This window comes from Berghia stephanieae, chromosome 3 (assembly GCF_034508935.2).
Source record: "Berghia stephanieae isolate SIO BIC M18660-M18661 chromosome 3, UCSD_Bste_1.3, whole genome shotgun sequence".
In the NCBI taxonomy this organism is placed as follows: domain Eukaryota; kingdom Metazoa; phylum Mollusca; class Gastropoda; order Nudibranchia; family Aeolidiidae; genus Berghia; species Berghia stephanieae.
In genome coordinates this window covers 35,412,964-35,433,658 of record NC_088362.1, presented here as the reverse complement: position 1 = coordinate 35,433,658, position 20,695 = coordinate 35,412,964, and the positions used below count along the sequence as shown (strand labels likewise).

At 36.5% G+C, this 20,695-nt stretch overlaps 1 protein-coding gene across 2 annotated transcripts in view; it reads right to left on the bottom strand.

Moving 5' to 3' along the window:
* Nucleotides 1–9,698: 9,698 nt before the first annotated feature.
* Nucleotides 9,699–20,695, bottom strand: part of LOC144967646 (uncharacterized) — a 14,889-nt gene continuing 3,892 nt past the window's right edge. For both annotated transcript variants that reach the window (XM_078905164.1, XM_078905165.1), the window contains exons 2-6: nucleotides 18,244–18,438; nucleotides 17,596–17,743; nucleotides 16,778–16,926; nucleotides 13,946–14,125; nucleotides 9,699–11,634 (exon numbers count right to left, since the gene is read on the bottom strand). In XM_078905164.1, the coding sequence (XP_078761290.1) occupies nucleotides 11,453–11,634; nucleotides 13,946–14,125; nucleotides 16,778–16,926; nucleotides 17,596–17,743; nucleotides 18,244–18,433 (849 nt within the window). In that variant the 5' untranslated portion in view covers nucleotides 18,434–18,438 and the 3' untranslated portion in view covers nucleotides 9,699–11,452. The remainder of the gene's footprint in view (nucleotides 11,635–13,945; nucleotides 14,126–16,777; nucleotides 16,927–17,595; nucleotides 17,744–18,243; nucleotides 18,439–20,695) is intronic.

Sequence of the window (20,695 nt, the reverse complement as noted above, 5' to 3'; positions counted from 1 at the left end):
TTTTTTTCCTTGTAAAACATCTCTCTGTTATGTATTATTATATTTGTCATTTTCTTCTTTTTACTGGCGCTGATATAACCTTAATGTGTTGCAAGCGCCGTAAAACCCTTAAAAAACAAACAAACAAACGTTTCCAGGTAGCTTTCGGTCTTGGGATAGGATGGGTTTTTTTTTTCCTTGTAAAGCATCTGTCTGAACTGTACTGTTATATTTTGAATTTTTAATATGTTTTGTAAGCATTTGAGCTGGGTGGGGTTCCTGACCTCCCATAGTGGACAGGGAGGTTCTTACTGTGTCCTCTATCTCCCTAGATTTGTTTTCCAACATGCTTACTGTCTTTGTCTTGGGATGAGATTACTTGGTTTTGTCCTGGCTGAGAGGGAAACAGTCGAATGTATAGTATAGTTAGCTTTGGGAGATATTTTTTTCCTTGTAAATCATCTCTCTGTTATACACAGTACATATTTTATATGATTTGTAAACATTTGAATTTGAGTGTATTCCTCTTAGTCGGGACCTGTGCTTGTGTCTGGATGATGCTTTGAGGTGATCTCAAACTATTGTACTTTGACAGTGTGCTCTTGGAATCTGTTTCCTATTTGAACCAATTCCTCTGTGCCTTACCTTTTCTTGGGTGCTTTAATTGTAATTCTATAACTTTTTACTATCCCATTTTCTTTCTTTTTACTGGCGCTGAAATGACCTTAATGTGTTGCAAGCGCCGCAAACCTCTAAAAGCAAAACATAAGTATTTAAATGTGTTTGATTAATTGGGAGTCCTCTGCTTGTTGCTGGTTGGGACTTTAAGGTCATCTCAGACTGACTTGACTGTTATCTTAATACAGTGCAACCCCTGGATAACGACATTGCCCGGGACCTGAAAATTATGTCGTTATTCCAGGGTTTTCAAGATGGCGGAAAAAGGGGCATAGTGAGACCTGTGAATACATGTGTGATGCGCGATCCAGTGCCTTAGAGAATTCACGTCCTTAAACCTGAGAATGGGTATTTCTCCTGTTTACAAAGGGTATAGATGCTATGCGCTTGGCTAAGAAACTCACAACATTGCCATCCGGAAATATAGTGGACTAACACACAAAACTATTTTTAACCTTGAACGTTTACAGTCTGGTTTAATACAGTTTAATGAGAATTGCTCATAAACATGGATGGCAAAAGACAATATCAAAGATCTGAGTGACGTCAACTTCATTCCATCTATATATACCAGTTTCGCTTCCACTTTCAAATGTGTAACATAAAACCCTTCAAAACAAAACATCAATGAAACAAATTGTCTGGGTGGGATCTTTTGTCTCTCTTCACGGACTAGGTTATTGTTTCTAGGTAGCTGGGTGGGGTTCCTGACCTCCCATAGTGGGCAGGGAGGGACATACTGTGTCTTCTATACCCTTATATCTGTTTTCCAACATGCTCTCTGTCTTTGTCTTGGAATGAGATTACTTGGTTTTGTCCTGTCCCTGCTTGGAGGGAAACAGTCAAATGCATAGTTATTGTTTTGGGAGATTTGTTTTCCTTGTAAATCATCTGTTATGTCTTATTATATTTTGAATGTATAATGTAAGCATTTGAATGTATTCCTCTTTGTTGGATCTTGTGCTTGTGTCGAGATGGGACTTTTTGGTGACTAAGTACATTGGTGGTATGCTCTTGGAATCTACATCTGATCCCTATTTGTTCCCAGTTCCCCTTTGTCTTACTTTCTCTTGGGTGCTTTAACTGTAATTCTAGAACTTTTTACTATCCCATTTCCTTCCTTTTCACTGACGCTGATATAACCTTAATGTGTTGCAAGCGCCGTAAATCCCTTAAATACAAAAACATCAAATTATGTGTATTGTCTTTGTTTTGATCAAAAGCATTGTTCGAACACAATTTAACAAAACTAAGAATAAAGCAAGAAAATCAATTACCAATTAATGAAAAATTCGCACAAGAACATTATATAGATGCACACATCGAGTTTTGATTTTAATTCAAATCGAATCCATAGGATACTGCTAATGATGTTTGAATACTACCGAGATTCTTTTTAAGTGCACCAAAATTTACAAGCACTTAAAAAATTAGTATGTATATCTAAATCATACACGACATAAAAAAAACCCCAAAAAAACAAAACAACCCCCCCATCAAAAAGAAAACTAGGTATTAATCACAATAAGATCAGATGTGGGCTGGTGTTTAGCGGAACAACTGATTTTTCAAATGAAAATAATAAAGTGAAAGAGGCTGCTTTCCCGGCTATTCCAACACAGTACGTATGAGTATGAGACGAGACCATAAATATCCTTAATTGGACACGGCATTGCCTGATATCAGCTAACCTCAGACAGGTAGCTATCATGGACGGTTAATGGACCCTTGAGAGTACCATTCACGGATAAACTCCTATTGCTGTCAGCAAGTGATGAGTCCACGCAGTGTAGTAAACCTGTATTCTGATTGGTCGGTAACAAAGCAATCTCATTGGGAGGGGGAAAAAAAAGCATTTAGACTATGAGTATGAGACGGTGATGCTTGGATATTAATCAGCGGCATCAACTGCCGATTATTGTTATAACGATGTCGCTAAACAGGGGTTTTACTAAAATGTATGTCATTATTTTGGGGTTTTTATTACTAATAACATATACATAGCAAACAATTCGGGACCAGAGGTCAAAGTCGCTATCCAGAGGTTGCACTAGACTAGTACATAGTTTGGTCTTAGAATTTACATCTGTTCCCTATTCCAACCAGTCTCCTTTGTCTTACTTTTACCCCTGCCATATACGTATTTCTTTTTCCAGAATGACAAAGATGGCGCTTTGCACTGTACAAAGCAGCATGCCCAATTTTTGCTCTTGTGATCTTGTGTTTTGTTTGTTTTTAAGTAAGGGTTTTACGGCACTTGAAACACATTAAGGTCATATCAGCGCCAGTAAGAAAATGGGATAGTAAAAAGTTCTAGAATTACAATTAAACCACCCAAGAAAAGGAAAGAAGGGGAATAGGTTCAAATAAGAAACAGAGGTAGATTCCAAGAGAAACACTATCAAAGTATTGAGATCACTAAAAGACTCATCCAGACACAAGCACAGTTCCCCACTAAGAGGAATACACTCAAATGTTTTACAAATCATATATAGTATAAAGAAAACAATACAATGCATAAGAGAGAGATGATTACAAGGAAAAAAAAATATCTCCCAAAACTAACTATACATTTGACTTTCCCTCTCAGCCAGGGCACCTGGCCAGGACCAGGACAAAGACAGAAAGCACGTTGGAAACCAGATGTAGGGGAATAGAAGACACAATAAGTACCTCCCTGTCCACTATGAGAGTCTTGTGATCTTCAAAGGCTGCTGATTTTAATGGTATAAATTGTTTACCATTAGTTCAAGACAGAGAGAGATAATTTGTGAAATAACATAATTCTTGTATGGGGGAAGAAAACAAACAGGCTTTGTTTACATAGATGGCACTTTGCGTTGAAACAAGCTAGCAGGCTCAATTCGGGATATTATTATAATCTTCAAAGGCTGCTGATTTTAATGATATAAGTTTTTCACCAATAAGTTAAATTCAAGAGAAAGAGGAGACTGTTCAAAGAGACCTCATTTTTGATAATTTGTGAAGAAATATTGTTTGTTTTTAAGGGTTTTACGGCGCTTGCAACACATTTAGGTTATATCAGCACCAGTAAAAAGGAAGAAAATGGGATAGCAAAAAGTTCTAGAATTACAATTAAAGCACCCAAGAGAAAGTAAGACAAAGGGGAACTGGGAATAAATAGGGATCAGATGTAGATTCCAAGAGCATACCATCAATGTATTTTTAATAATAATAATAATAATAATAAATGTACATTTATATAGCGCTTATGCCGAAGCTTCGAAGCGCTTCGCATAACATATATAAACATACATACACACACTTAACTGAATGTATTCACGAGTGCAAACGCACGAACGTATGCGCTTTGCAATAATTCTTGGCATAATCTAATTTAAAAGAGATAGGTTTTTAGTTTATTTTTGAATTTATCAACGATGCTTTCAATTTCAAGTCTGACTGACAGTGGGAGTGAATTCCAAGCGATAGGGCCTACTTTACTGAATGATCTATCGCCAAAACGTTTAAGATTAGTTTTTGGAATTTGAAGATGATACAATTTTGAGTTGGGACCTGAGATTTCGAGTGGGGTTGTAGGGGACAATCAAGTCTTGAATGTAGGCAGGGCTTCGTGAATCAAAACAAAGTAGAGCAATTTTGTATTCAATACGAGCTTTTATAGCCAGTGCAATTCCCTCAACATCGCCTTGACACCCACCGAGTCACTGCGACCAATACCTAGGACAAGCCTTGCTGCTCTATTCTGAGCTTTTTGTAGTTTTTCGAGTTTTATGTCAGGTAGACCAGCAAGTAGCGAGTTACAGTAATCAAGGCGTGACAGTATCAGTGCACAAACGACCGTCTTCAGCAAATGGAGAGAAATGTATTGTTTCATTCGATGGATTCTCTTTAATTCAAAATTCATGGTTTTGATCATCTGGTTTATTTGATGTTCCATGCTGAAACAGTCGTCGAGCACAACGCCAAGGTTTTTCGCTTTGGATGATATATTGATTTGACAATCACCAACAAGTATTGATGGTAATATTGTCTTTTTAATATTTGATGGAGTGCCGCAAAGCATGATCTCCGTTTTGTCATGATTAAGTTTTAATTTATGGTCCTGCATCCAATGCCAAATAGACGAGCAGCATTGCCCAATATCAGATGAAGCTGTATTTATACCCGATGGCACAGCGGATTTGTACAATTGCGTATCGTCGGCGTTCATATGGTAATTCACACCATGTGCAGAAATGACTCGCCCAAGTGGCATTGTATACAGGACGTAAAGTACCGAGCCCTGAGGAACTCCAAACTTTAGTGGTAAGGGGTCTGACTGTTTGCCAATAACCAAAACAGACTGGGTTCTACCAGTAAGATACGATTCAAACCATCGCAGTACAATATCTTTAATACCATAATATATATTAGAAAGGCTCTGGATTAAAATTGAGTGGTCGATAGTGTCAAACGCAACTGACAAGTCGAGCAGTGCAAGAATTGACACCTCGCCATTGTCACACGATAGCAACAAGTTGTTGACAATTTTCAAAAGCGCCTTCTCTGTACAGTGTCTGTCCCTGTATGCAGATTGGTATTTTTCGATCAGTTTATTTGCCAAAAGGTGGTCTTTCAGTTGTTTCAAGATAATTTTTTCAAGAATCTTAGAGATGAAAGAAAGATTGGATACAGGGCAGTAGTTTGAGATCACCTATAACTATAAGTCTCATCCGGACACAAGCACAAAATCCAACAAAGAGGAATACACTCAAATGCTTACATTATATATTCCAAATATCAAATATAATAATACATGACAGAGAGATGATTTAGAAAAAATATCATCTCCCAAAACAATAACTATGCATTTGACTGTTTCCCTCCCAGCCAGGACTCCGACCTTGGCCAGGACAAAACCAAGTCATCTCATTCCAAGACAAAAACAGAAAGCATGTTGGGAAACAGATGTAAGGGGATAGAAGACACAGTACGTACCTCCCTGCCCACTATGGGAGGTAGGAACCCCACCCAGGAAGAAATATTCACCTGTTAACAGCACTAGTTTGAGATACCTAATATAGAAGACACAGCGTGACCTCCTGCCCACCAAGTGAGGTCAAAGGACCCTGCCCAGGAAAACGTAAAGTGATGTGACAACATTTTTTTATGTTAAAATAAACATAGTTTATTCTCAGATAAACAACAAAACCCAAAAGAAATACTTTTGTACGTCTTTTCCAATATATATAGATTAATAGCTTGAAAATAATATTTATATAATCAGAAATGATTTAGTGGAGAAAATATATAATGTGGAATGAAAATCGTTGGGCTGAATTAAATTTGGAAATGGAATGGTAAATAAATAGCATAAACCACTGGCTTGTTCATAGAGTAGAGCTGTCTACCATTCTGCACTTGGCAGAATTATCCCGCAAAAGCATGTCAGATCCCGCACAGTGTTATAAAAATCAAACAAAAGAAGCAAACACAGGCTGTGAAAAGCACGGGATAAATAAGAGTCTCAAATAGTAATGACCCGGTCATGGTATCTATAGTTGTGTAAACGTAACCATAGCTGAGAGCGACGTCTAGGGTATCTATAGTCTAGTCGACTAAACGTAGCGATGGCCAGGCGCGGTGTCTATTGTCACGTACATAACGATAACGCACACTGATTCGATTTGAGTCGTGTTGTATCCATAGACATTTTTTTACAGACTTCGGCTGCTTTCCTTTTCCTTTTGCGCATTTTTTATTCACATTATCTTAGTGTAGTGCATGAAACTGCATAATGCCGTAAGTTGATCCCTGAATTTTAGTTGAATTTCTTGATTTTCACTCAAATGATGCTGCATTTGTGTGTTTGAGGGGTGGGGGGAGGGGGTAGGCAGCTCTGTGGTCATGGTTATTTTTCAATGTACATAGGATAACATGAAATACAGATTGAAATGCAACCAAAATAAATGCGCTCTATAACTATATATTAAGCTTTATAATATGCAGGTACAGCGATAACATGGTACAGTCAAAACAGATCCATTTGATCTCTCACTCTTAATTACTCAATAATGATAATAATAATAATTATAATATCATAATGATAAGTACTAGTTTGGCGCTGGCTACCACAAACATCAACAGTAGTATTTTAGATTGTCGGGGTAACATGAATGCCGGACATATTAGCTCAACAACCGCAAAGAGATTATTCATCCAGTTACTGGTGACTCTCAATAAAATCAATACTTGACTTGACTTGACTTAGATGCCTTTCGCGTCTCGACCGAAAGATCGGGTCGCCTTGGCTGTTTCCAGTATTTCCTGTGTGAGGTGTCTCCAATATTGCCGGTCCTCTGCTAGGGTTCTCAGATTTTCAAGGTCCCCTGCCGTTATGAGACTAATGCTTTGTCCAAGTGTTGTGAGGTTTTTGTTTAGGATCACAGGGAGTGTTGTGATCGGTCTTCCTCTGAAAAGGTTCCCGTGTTTTTGGAAATATCCCGACATGGCTTGGTTAGCTGGTATGTTTTTGTCCCTGCGTAGTATGTGACCGAAAAGTTGCCATCGTTGTTGTAAAATGTCAAGGGAGATTGGTCTTTCTTTTGTGATCTTATAGAGTGAAAGTAACATCGGGACCCCCCAAGGAGATGGTCTGAGCCCGATTCTGTTCACAATATACTTAGAACACGCTCTGAAAGAAGTTCGAAAAGTCATTCCAAAACCAACGACTCATATTGAGAATGCAATCCCTAGAGAAATCGCCTATGCAGATGATGTAGATTTTATTGGATCAACACCAGCAAATATAGACATCATACAAAATACCCTCATGAAATATAACCTCCAAGTCAATGCCAATAAAACCGAATTTACAACAATATCGAGGAACAAAGAGGAATGGAAAAGAACAAAGAAAGTCGGCTCACTAATTGGAGACACCGAGGATGTACAAAGAAGAAAACAGCTATCAAACACCGCACTCAGTAAACTCACCAATGTATGGATTAGAGGTGACAAAATAAAGAGAAAAACCAAACTGAAACTGTACCGTACTCTTGTAAAACCGATACTTCTGTATAACTGCGGCACTTGGGCGTTGACAAAATCCGTAGAAGAACATCTTGATGCCTTCCATCGCACACAGCTAAGAAGGGTACTGGACATCAAATACCCAAAAAAGATCTCAAAAAATCAATACAAGTTATGTAAATGGTCAATCCTCGTGATATATATATATGTATATATATATATATATATATATATATATATATATATATTATAATATATATATATATATATATATATATATATAATATATATATATATATATATTTAGTATTTTTAATCAAACATCAAATTTACACCACTTTTGTAAATTGAATTTTTATGACAGAAAAAAATGGTTTCGATCTGAAAAAATTAAATAAAAATTAAACCATAAATGATAAAATTTCTCTCTAACACGACTGGGTCACTATTTGTTTTTTAATAATGCTTCAGGGTTCTTACATTGCTTAATTTTGCTTTCAGATTCCAAAGCTTTCCATCTTTTTAAAAATGAGATGCAGCAAATTTCTAGTAGAGTGGAATTTGCATAAAGTCAACACTCTTAAAGTCAACTTCTGGTTATAGTCAACATCTCTTGTTGTCGGTCCCAAAATTTCAGTTTTTTATCTAAGAGTGTTCCGTTGATAATGGATGAAGTCAACTTTGCTTTAATTCTCCCTGGTCCGGCAAATTTGGCTTTATAAGGAATTCACTGAATTATCTCTTTCAAGTCTGTCTCTGAAAAACTGAATTAAACATCTGCCACTTGCTGTTAACCTTTGTCGTACGTTTCAAACCAAACTGACATTGACTTCACTGCATAATAATAATAATAATAATAATAATAATAATAATAAAAATAATAATAATAATAATGCTGAAAACATATATAGCGCTATAACTGATACAGCTTAAATTACAAATCACTTTGGCTGAAACATACTCACTCACTCTCACACACACAAACATATCGATCACACTGCATCAATTTATTTCTCTTCAAAGGCCAGAAATTAAAGATCTAGTCTTGTATTAACCTCAACCATCGAGCAGGCAGTCTTTTGTTTTTGTCTTTAAGGGTTTTACGGTGCTGGCAACATATTTAGGCCATATCAGCGCAAGGAAGAAAATGGGATAGTAAAAAGTTCTAGACTAACAATGAAAGCACCCAAGAAAAGGTAAAGCAAAGGGGAAATGGTTCAAATAGGATGTAGATTCCAAGAGCACACTATCAAAGTACTTAGTTTGAGATCACCTAAAAGTCTCATACAGACACAAGCACAGGCCCACACTAAGAGGAATACACTCAAATGTTTACAAATCATAAATAATATGTAAACAAAACATAATACAGAGTATAACAGAGAGATGATTCACAAGGCAAAAAATATCATCTCCCAAAACTCTACCTATACATTACTGTTTCCCTCCCAACTAGGGTATTTGGCCTGGGCCAGGACAAAACCAAGTAATCTCAGCCCAGGACAAAGACAGTAAGCATGTTGGATAACAGATATAGGAGGATAGAGGACACAGTAAGTACCTCCCTGCCCGCAATGGGAGCAGGTAGTTTTTTAGTCGACCATAAATCAAAGACACGCAGACACATCTACCTATCGTGTGTTTTAGATTCATTAAATAAAAATTAAAAAATATTTCAATTAATTATATAATTATAATTATACGAATTTTCACATAAACTCAAGAGCCCAAGAAAACACGTTTTTCTCAATCACATCACAGTCAACATATAGTCGTGCCAAGAATTCTTACACAACTCTGGTACAACAAAAAGCACTGCTGCATTTTGCACTGATTTATTTTAAGGTTGTTAAAAAGGAAATATCAAAATCGATTTGTTTTCTCACTAACCTTCATATCCGTAACTTTTATGGAGGTCCTACATAATCAGTGGGAAATAATATCTAGGGAGTCATTATGTGTACAAATACAAATAGGCACTTTTATAACAAACCTCTCTTTCTCTCTCCTTCACACACACTTCAGAACTATATAGTGACAAAGAGAAACACACACACAAAAAAAAGCCCACAAAAAAACTGGAAAGAACATAGCTGTGTAAAATGTTTAAAATATATTAAGTTCTTCAGCATAAGCACAGTCATTAATATCTTTTGTACGGTTCTTATTTACATAATCTTTAAAAATCAGTATGTACATGGTTTGGAAAATCATCTATCTGAAATAAATATTATAGTTATAGATATAGTGACTGTTCCAGAAAGTTGGTCAAAAACTAAGATCCAAAATTTGACAAGTCACTCGCACAACAACAAAAGTACAAGGGTATCCGACACCAATTGGTTTTCATTGAATGCAATATTCCACAGTAATTCATGCTAAGACACTTTTTGGGGAGTTCAAATTTATACAACTACTTCAATATTTGTGTGGCCTTAGACTATATTAATCTTTCTTTCTTTTGTTTGTTTGGATGTGTTTTTACTATAAATAACTGTATCCCTTAAAAACTAAGGGGAAAAATACAAACAAAAAAAGACAGAAACAGAACTTTGTAGAAGTTAAGTCTCGTTTCAAGATATGCAAATTGGAACTCTTTAATTCAATCTAGTCGAGATATCTTTTCATTTACCTGATTCTCATAATTGCTTTTTATTTTTACTACACAACCTCAGTAATAGGAAGAGTACTATTTAACAAATTGAAATGGCATGCAAGTAGTAGCAATGCATGTAGCATTTTGATTTAAAAAAAAACAAAAACAAACAAACAAAAAAACACCAAGTGAAAGACATCCGATAATTTAAGCAATCTTTATCGTTGAAGAAAGAGCGGGTGTGTCATGGAATAACAACATTTCCAGCAGACCATTTGTGACTCACAGTCTCAAAGCGGTATTATGTCACTGCCTATTACTACAAAAGAATTCTGAGAATTAAGAAATTTTGGCCCCTTTTGGACACTGGAAATTAAATTAATAACTACAAGCATGAAATTGGGTTGATAATTTCTACTCCCTGCGGTGAACATGCAGAAGAGGGTAGTTTGTTTTTTTCTGTGATAGAGAATGCATAACACCTTACATTTCAAAGGAAGCTGATTGCTAAATTTATTAGGTTTCAAAACTGGATTAAAAACTCAAACTTTGAATTTCTAATCATTTTAATTCTAAATTCACATTTCGTGAACCAATTTATCCTAACATAATTCTACGGTGAGTCATATATATATTGATCCACTTGAAAAATGGAAACATCAACATCATGTGTATCACATTCAATCTCGTTATTGTCTATTTTTACATTTTCTTTCAAGCTTAAAGCCGTAACATAGTAACATAATATAAACAATAAAATATTGTGCATTATAATTCTACACGTCATGGACTTGAACATTTTTCAGTCCGTTAAAGCATTCTTAACTGATCCCTGCACATTGTTTCTAATCTGATAATCAAAATAAAACTTAACTGAGAATGATTAATAGCCTGGAGTTGGGGTCACTCATTTTGCTTGTATTCAAACAAAGACCCTAGATATCCTTACCAGAGAATATAAAAAAAATAAAAGTATTGTGTAAAACAAAACATCAATCTTTGGGCAAGTGTCGACTTCAAATAAAATCCTGATACAACATTATAATAAAGAATAAAATTGACTGGAATATACGGAATATCGCAGGTTTCTCCGGGTTACAAACTCTTAATGCATAATAAAACCAAACAGAAAATAGAAACATAATGTTTCATAAAAAATCGAACCCAAACTTGTCTGGAAGAACTAAACAAATTTTCTTGACTTTAGTAATAAGCCATGTTGATCTTCATATCCTTCGACACTTCTGCAATTTGCTGCTCCATACGGTAAAGATCTGGGGAGACCGGGGCAAACCTTTCAATCTCCAGTTCCTCCATTTTATGGATCCATTTGTCCGACTCATGAGCTGACAAGAGACCGGAAGTAATCCTGTCTTTGATTTCATCTGATGAGGTGAATAAAAGACTTATTTTAGAAGATGCCCCTTAATTGGTCAAAATTGTGAAACTTATCAGTACTAGACTCGCCAGCTTGTCAGAAATAAATAAAAACAATAAATTGGAATTAAAGCTTCACTTCAATTCACAAAGTAATAAACAAAAATGAATCTAACAGCTTAAAAAAGAACAAAATACCAAACATGGAATGTTTCGGGCTCAAAACCCTTCTTCAGCCAACAACAAAAAACAAAAAAAACAATAAAGACATAAATACATTTCTATTTCAGATAGACGACAGAGATTACTGGTAGGTTTATTACTTTTTACAGTCCACAACTTCTAGCAGCCTAGTATCTAGCCTTTAATTTATGAGGAATATGTCAAGATTTCCCTTCGTCAAAAAAACATGATGAATGAAACACTAATTAAGATTGAGAGACAGAATTCGGGAAAACAATTGAGCAAATCTGGGATGTAAAATGATGATGATGGTGGCGTTTGTTTGTTGTTTCAGTGGCTTGGTATGATAATGACGTCAGTCTTACTGGAATAATTCAATATAATCCAAATAGGGGGAGAAAAAAAAGCTGATAATCAATGAGATCTGGAATGTCCCGTTAACATGGCGACCTTCATTGTGAAGATTTCGACATATGTTACAACCCGCAATGACAGGGTGGATAAAATTTTGCACTTACACTCGGAGGTCTCAAGTTTGAGACCCATTGTTTCCCCCATGAGCAAGAGAATTAATCCCCATTGCCCACTGTGCAGCACTGAACTATGGCTGACGCACTTAATCAGGCCTGTAAATCGTCTATTCCAAAAAATGTCTAATAAATTATTTTAACCATCGATGACCTCAGCAGAAATTGATAATGGTATGACATGTCAAACATCCTGTTAGATGTATCAATCTAATATGCTTTTAAAAGAATATTTTTAGTACTCACAAATCAGGTAGCCTGTCTGAGCATAAAGGGAGGGGATAGTTATCTTACTTCTGATTATTTTAGTGATGAAAACTTGCAATCAGAGTTGTTTTTAAATTGAAGCCAACAAAAAATATGTTAAAAACTTGAGGCATAATAAAGCTAAATAAGCTTTGCCACAGTATTGGGACACTTACTCTTAGTTTAATTGCAGTATGAGAAGGAGAAAATAAAATCCCCAGTCTTCGAAATATTCGGGAACAAACCCAGAATATGATTAGACTGCACCCTTGCTAGCAAACATGAAAAGAATTGAAATATTCTGCATTTTTTCGTTTTTTTAAATGAATGATGGTTTCCCTTTATGCTATTCCTCTTGGAGTCCCTTAGTACCATAATTCAATCTGGCTCAAGGGCAACAACCCATCAGTGACACAAAACTATGTTTAATCTATTAGTTAGCCTCCTTTAATTATAATAATAAATAATAAAAAATAAAAAATTCATATCAGAAAGACAGCCCAGCTTCCTGTTAAGCTTGGCAAAACTAAACTAAGAATGACGTTTAAAAAAAAACAATTTTTTGTCGTTAGGGTCATCTTTCCTATGCAAAAGACATGCCATGATCTAAATGCTTGGAAAGGTAGAATGAGAATGAAAAAAAAAAATTGGGCGAGTTGAGACACTATCATCACTCGTCCCCAAGTCTAAGCTAATTGCGCACCGGTCCTCTTGTTCAATATCATCCATCCATCTAACTACTTATCTCCATACTTCTATCTATTGGTGTTTTCTGTTACGGGTCTTCTTAACCACAACATACAAAGCTAAATCGTGGAGTGACTTGTCTGTCATTTTCTTCCTTTCTGCTGCCTACACTCTAGACAATGCTGTCAACAAAAGCAAACACATTGACTGATCATCCAAAGAGCACATGCCTATATTGTGTAATTTTTGTCCCGTATAACACAAAGGCTGACGACGGTTTGCCCCAGGAAAAATATTTATGCGTATAATAGGCCCATAAATGTGTCGTAAGTAATGTTAAAAACAATAAACAAAAATGAATATAGAACAAAATACCAAACAGGGAACGTTTCTGGCTCAAAACCCTTCTTAAGCTAACAATGGAAAAAAAAAGAAAACATAAATACATTACTTAAAAACCAGATCGGCGACAGAGAAATATTCTATACGGAATTGATATTTGCTGAAGAAAGGTTTTGAGCCGAAATGTTCCGTGATTGGTATCTTGTTCTTTTAAAATTTTTTTGAAGCTGCTATATTCACTTTTGTTTATTACTTTTTACAGTCCGCAGCTTTCTAGCAGCCTAGTATCACTTAAAGTAACGTTAAAGACTTAAAGACCAAAATTTGAACTCACCAGGTAAAGCCTTATTGAATAGAATTGGATAGACAGGAAGTGGACCCAGAGTGACCACAGAGGTAAACGTTTCCACATGTTCTGGATGTTGTCGTAAGTAATTTGCAAGAACTGTCGAATCGACTGCTGCTGCGACCACTTGATGCTCTTGGACCATTTTGATGGAGTTGAGATGGGAGCCTGAAGTGATATAGGAATTGTGTTGGATGGAAATGATGATGATGCAGAAGAAGCGATGCTTTCATCTTTTTATCATGTTCAAAAGAAATACAGAAACTGATCTTAAACAAGCTATTACAATTATCACATTCCAAGCTCTGATTTGATCCTTACTTATACTACAAAATGAAAATTATGCTATGCCTTTAAATAAAATACTCACTTTTTCTGCCCAGCAGATGAATATTACAAATATACAAAATTATAAGCAACATTTAATGTTATTGAAAGAACAAAGATGACATCAGCCTGCTAGTGAATAGTTCTCGAATTGATCAGAATACAAACATTAAAGGTATCACACAATTTTGTTTGTGGTATGTTTAATTTGGCTGGGGGATGTTGTGATATATACAGTAAAATTACTTTAAACCGAAAAATACCTTAAACCGCAAAGAATGTAATAAATTGTACTGATTTCTTCATTATCTTTGTACTAATTCTTACGATGAACCGAAATACTTTTAAGCAGGACTTTCTTTAAACCGAAACAACTGGAGAGTACCTTCCCTTTTTCTCTCTCTATTTGTCTTCCAAAATTCGGGAAGGTGGCCACACGTAATAATGCTCGATAATAAACAAAGAACGTAAGTAAAAGATGAGGGGGAAAGGTGGGGTGGGGGTGAGGGGGGAGGCAAACACTTCAATCACTGCACTTGGGCTTGGCCAACACCACAATTGCACAGACTGGAAAAGGAAGACAACGGGTGACTGGCAGGCGAAAAATGAGGAAAGAGCAGGACTTGGGGTGTAGAATCAAGCAAGCAAGATGTTCTAGCTCGTTTGTTGATGCACTGGAGCCATCGTCTACTCTAAGAGGTCGCTGTTTGAAACTGACTGGATTTTCAACACAACAATATGGGATGGGGGGGCGGGGGGGAATAGACATCTTACCATTGACATGCCATTTCATTTCCACTTTGTTTAAATGTGTGTGTGTATCTATGTAATTAGGCCTTTGAAACAAATGGCTTTTCAACAAAAGAGGGGCATATAGTAGACAGCTTAGCACGGCATCCCGAATTCAACTCTTTCAACACTTTTGAATGGAAAACGAAACCCCCAAAATTATTTTTAAAACACACCAAAAAAAAAGAAAAAAGAAAAATAAAATAATTTTTTTAAAAATGGTTACGAAGACGGCATTTATTCAACAACTCCATTTAAGGGGAAAACCATGATATGATTAAATGAGCAAATTCCTTCAATAGTTACTACCCTTGAAAAACATCCAAAACGGGAACTTGCTTTAAACCAAAATGTCTTTAAACCGAAATGGTTTAGAAGGTCCCCAAAATTTCGGAATAGACATCTTACCATTGACATGCCATTTCATTTCCACTATGTTTAAATGTGTGTGTGTGTAAAAAAAAAAAAAGGGGGGGGGGGGGGGGGGGGGGGTGGGTCTATGTAATTAGGCCTTTGAAACGAATGGCTTTTCAACAAAAGAGGGTCATATAGTAGACAGCTTAGCATTGACACGACTTTTCATTTCTATTTCACTTCACCTCTGAGTAGCTGCACATCATTCATTATCAATTATCGCACAAGAACTTTCGCTCTTATTTTAGCTTTACATTTTACTAACAGATGTCTAAAAGAAAGCACTGTGCTTACACGTTGGACTTTGAAATCAAAATACTATGTGAAATCTATGAAAAAAAAGTTGAGCAAGACGGAGATATGTAAAAAACACGGCATCCCGAATTCAACTCTTTCAACAATTTTTAATGGAAAACGAAAACCCCCAAAAATATTTTTAAAACACACCATAAAAAAAAAAAAGAATAATAAAATAATTTTTTTTAATGGTTACGAAGACGGCATTTATTCAACAACTCCATTTAAGGGGAAACCCATGATATGATTAAATGAGCAAATTCCTTCAATAGTTACTACCCTTGAAAAACATCGCAAAACAGGAATTTGCTTTGAACCAAAATGTCTTTAAACCGAAATGGTTTAGAAGGTCCCCAAAATTTTGGTTTAAAGTAATTCTATTGTATTTTACCTAAACGTATAGCATCAATAGTTTGTTCTAGAGGGATGTTAGTGAGAACTAGTCATCCAGCTGGCAGTGTAAAAACAAAAAGCCAAGCTTATGTCAACACAATTCATTCCATAGTGACATGTTTGAAGTCAAGGAGAAAAAAACAACTCACTCTACTTCATGAGGACAATTTTAAAAATTCCAATTTAACATGAAAAGCTCAAAATTTACTTTTAAGCACAAAGTTCATATTCACAAGGGAGTCCCGATAACTCAGTTGCTAGAACACTTGCCAAACGTTAACAAACAAAGGGTCTGAGAACGGTCCTAAATGAGTTCAAGATTTTTATTTTTTTCTGACCACCCAGCAGTGATTGGGTAGCTGGGTCTGATAGGTCTGGTGGAAAACACTTTGCAATAGATTAGCAACCTATCCAAAAGGTAGCAAGCAATTGTTATGGTCTGTTTCTTGCTTTAAGAACCGAGATAAACACAGGCTCCATGGCTCTAATGGCTCTGAAGGACTAATTTTTTTTTCCACAGTGATGTAATACCGATTCGAGACCAATTTGCAACCCCCCCCCCCCCCACTTTTCTGAATGATAATCTAACCGATCACTTACCAGAGCGAATTATTTGGCCGAAATAAGATGCATTGGTGCCCTGTGACTTTCTGAGATAACTCAACACCACCAAGTTTCCACTGACAGATTTGTCGTCAGAGTAAGCCCAGCTGCAGCCTTTGAGTTCCTTCATCGACTTGTATTTCTCCCTGAGAAAATAGATATATGATGTATATATATAAAATGAAATGAAATTCCCTTTATTCATTCCATTGGGGAAATTTGTCTCAAGGGTCTATTCCAAGGGAAGACTGGAATAACCCAGGCATCAGCCGCAGTGCAGCGATGCAAATTGAGCCAGGGCGAGACGACTTGCTCAAGGCCACACAGGGCATCAGAAGGTGATCGAACACGGTACCTTTCGTGAAGAAGCAAAGACCTTACCACTGAGCCACGCTGCCTGACAAGTATGGAGATTCGAGAGAACATGGGACAACACATGGCATGCCAAAAAAAAAAAAATAAAAATAAAAGAAAAAAGAAAAAAAAGACAGTAATTTTAGATCAAAGTTTTAAATTAAGTAGTTGTTGGCAGGACACAAGGAATTGGTAATAATAATAGTTTTTTTAAAAATATGAGTTAAAAACTAAAGAAAGAAAGACACACACACACTCACACACAGAGTGAGGGAGAAAGAGAGAAGAGGAGAAAGAGAGAGAGAGTGAGAGAGAGAGAGTGATGAGAAGAGGGGAGAGAAAGAAAAAGAGAGTGAGAGAGAGGGCAGAGAGAGAGAGAGAGAGAGAGAGAGAGAGAGAGAGAGAGAGAGAGAGAGAGAGACATAGAGAGAGAGAGATAGTGATTAAAGCAAAGTGCTTACTTGTCTGCTGACAGAATGATAATCTCAGAAAAATACACAGGTTTTCCATCCACGCCTTTGTGTGCATGCACTGGAGCAGCGCCGCATAACTCTACTTTTGGATGATTCTCTTCCTTGAGTCTCAAGTAATCTGTGCTGTGAACAATCACTGATGGGGAAAGGTTAGGCAGACGTTGTAATATTCAATTTGTCATGGATGTATAATCTGGAAACCAATCTTGAAATCAGAAAAGCAAAAAAAAACCCCTTTCTTTTTCTTCTTGTGCGGCTATGTGGTCTAGTGGTATTTATTACACTCACCTTCCGGTCGGAAGGTCAAGAGTTCAAGTTCCACTCCGAGCGGTGCATAGACGAGTCAGATGTAAAATGAGTGTCTGACTGTTAACAGTGTTGTCTCTTTCAGAAAAAATTGTAATCTCCCCTAACAGGCATCACGTCCTGTACCACAAGTTAAGTGATGCTGTTGGCTAGGGACCCGTTGTAAAAGCAATTGAGCACGTTAAGTGGATATCGCACTATACAAATGCTCTCGTTGTTATCTTGTTCACTGAGCTGGAAACAATCTGTCACTAAAATGTTTCCATAAATTGTCAACGATAAAAAATCTATCTCTATCAAAGTAATTAATATAAAATAATAAACACTTACCAATGTCAGCTATATTTTCTTCAAAAGGATCCATCCGGGGTTTTTTGGGTCCAGAGAAACGATTTTCACAGATAAGATCCGTCTCCAGTCCGGTGGCGTCTTCAATGACATCTCGAAAGAAGTAGAAAATATCACAGGGAATATCCTGACACATATAGGAAAGAACTCGGAGTCTCCTCGGTGCTGCCATAGTTCCTAAACATGATGGAAATATAAACCAATAGAGGCAGTGAGTCTGTGACAGAGAGAGAGAGAGAGAGAGAGAGAGAGAGAGAGAGAGAGAGAGAGAGAGAGAGAGAGAGAGAGAGAGAGAGAGAGAGAGAGATAGGTTGGGTCCAATAAAAAAGGAAGCATAGATGAATCTGAGATGTGTGAAGTTGAGCCAAAGATTGATATGTGTGAAGTTGAGCCAAAGTTTGATATGTGTGATGTTGAGCCAAAGTTTGAGATGTGTGATGTTGAGCCAAAGTTTGAGATGTGTAACGTTGAGCCAAAGTTTGATATGTGTGATGTTGAGCCAAAGTTTGAGATGTGTGATGTTGAGCAAACCCAGGACCTTCTGATCCGAAAGCGAGTGTCATACCACAAGACCGTATAGCTGCACACATGTATCTCTCTGATCTATGTGACAAATAAAAAAAGCAAGCAAAATTGAAATAGAGACCAATTCCAAAAAGTACACCTGTTTAAATTATTTTTAAGGCAGACGTTGTTATGCCTTTCATAAGCTGTAAAATACTTAGTGTTACATCAATGCTAGGTATCGCATCATTTACTAAAAATGTCCTCCACACATACCTCAAGGAAAACAATCACTGCATTGCTAGCTAGTTTCGTGTATTGTAGATTAAATGTTTTCATGTAGTGAGGAGTGATTTGTCCCTTGCCCTTGCTTTGTTATGCAAATTATTTATTTCTTGCAATAATGTATCGGACATTGACCATCTCACCCAGTTCCAATAATAATAATAATAATAATAATAATAATAATAATAATAATAATAATAATAATAATAATAATAATAATAAATAATAATGAGAAGAAGAAGAAGAAGAAGAAGAAGAAGAAGAAGAAGAAGAAGAAGAAGAAGAAGAAGAAGAAGAAGAAGAAGAAGAAGAAGAAGAAGAAGAAGAAGAAGAAGAAGAAGAAGAAGAAGAAGAAAAGGAGGAAGAAGAAGAAGAAGAAAAGGAAGAAGAAGAAGAACGACCGATATTTGATTTGAGGGACTTTTCTATTTCACTGCAAATACAGAGTAGAAAATGTGCATTGCAATGTGACAGTTTATTTAAAGCTGACTTTCCGTGGCCTCCTGAGTAAACGACCAACTTCTCACCATCAAAACACTCTTGGTTGCTGTCTTGCAAGGTTCAAACGCTGAACTGGCAAAAGACGTCACCTTCTCTGGATCACGACTAATATTTTTCCTTAATTTTGCCATCATACTCTTTGTTGACTTGATGGCATTCCTAATGGATTTACTATGAATCGGTCCGAGATTCCGAATACGCAAGATCCAGTCAAGTAAGAAGGACTCTGGCAAAGCCTCCCATGTTCGAAAGATTTCCAGGTCAAGAACTGCTCGATTACTCAGGAGCACACATCAGATCCAGGCCATGTCTGAGATGATAAGAGCACACCGCGAGTGATGCTCAGTGCACTAAGTGAAGGCGACAAGTAATCAAAGTCAACAATTTCATTGAGGAAAATTTGTTGCTCTGTTGGGTCCTGGAATGATCGAGCTTTATCCAACTTCCTGGCGATGAGTGGTCCCATCCTCTGGACAGGTAATCTATAATTAATTTAAAATTGACATCTATATCTATTTTAAAGTTTTCCTAGTCCATTAGAAGTTTTGTGATTATCAAAACCGATGATTTGTCCAAGGAGATCAGAGTTTTAGTGTTGTTTGCCCAAGGAAGATTCTATTTGGTCCCTGTTCACATCGATCACTGGCCTCGAGTACGCCTGTGCCCCTCTCCCCCCCCCCCTCCCCCCCTTCCGGGCAGTGTCGACTTTGTCTTCTTCCAACATCTTTTTCTTTCAGAATCATTCCTTGTCCTTTGGCTTGAGAGTTGGTCTATTGTTCATTGTCTATCATGTCTTGTAAAACTAAATTTTTTTGACTTGTATCCCATTTCTTCCTTTCTACTAGCCCTATCTCTCTCTCTCTCTGACGCTCCCTCAAACATATTCAAGACCCTATAACTATAAAGCTGTTCTCTTAACTTTTTGTGTTTTTTTGTCTTGTTTTTGTTTTGTTTGTTCGTTTTTCTCCTGACTCATATTGTTACGTACAAGGAATACAAAAGGCAATAAATATTGACGTCTCATTGTGTTCTTAATTAAAATTACAAAGGAGTAAAAGTAAATAAATAAAAAGTTTAATGTTCAAACTTCTCAAGTTACCAGGAATGGTGTCAACATGTTAAAGTTGAAAATTAAGAATTTTTT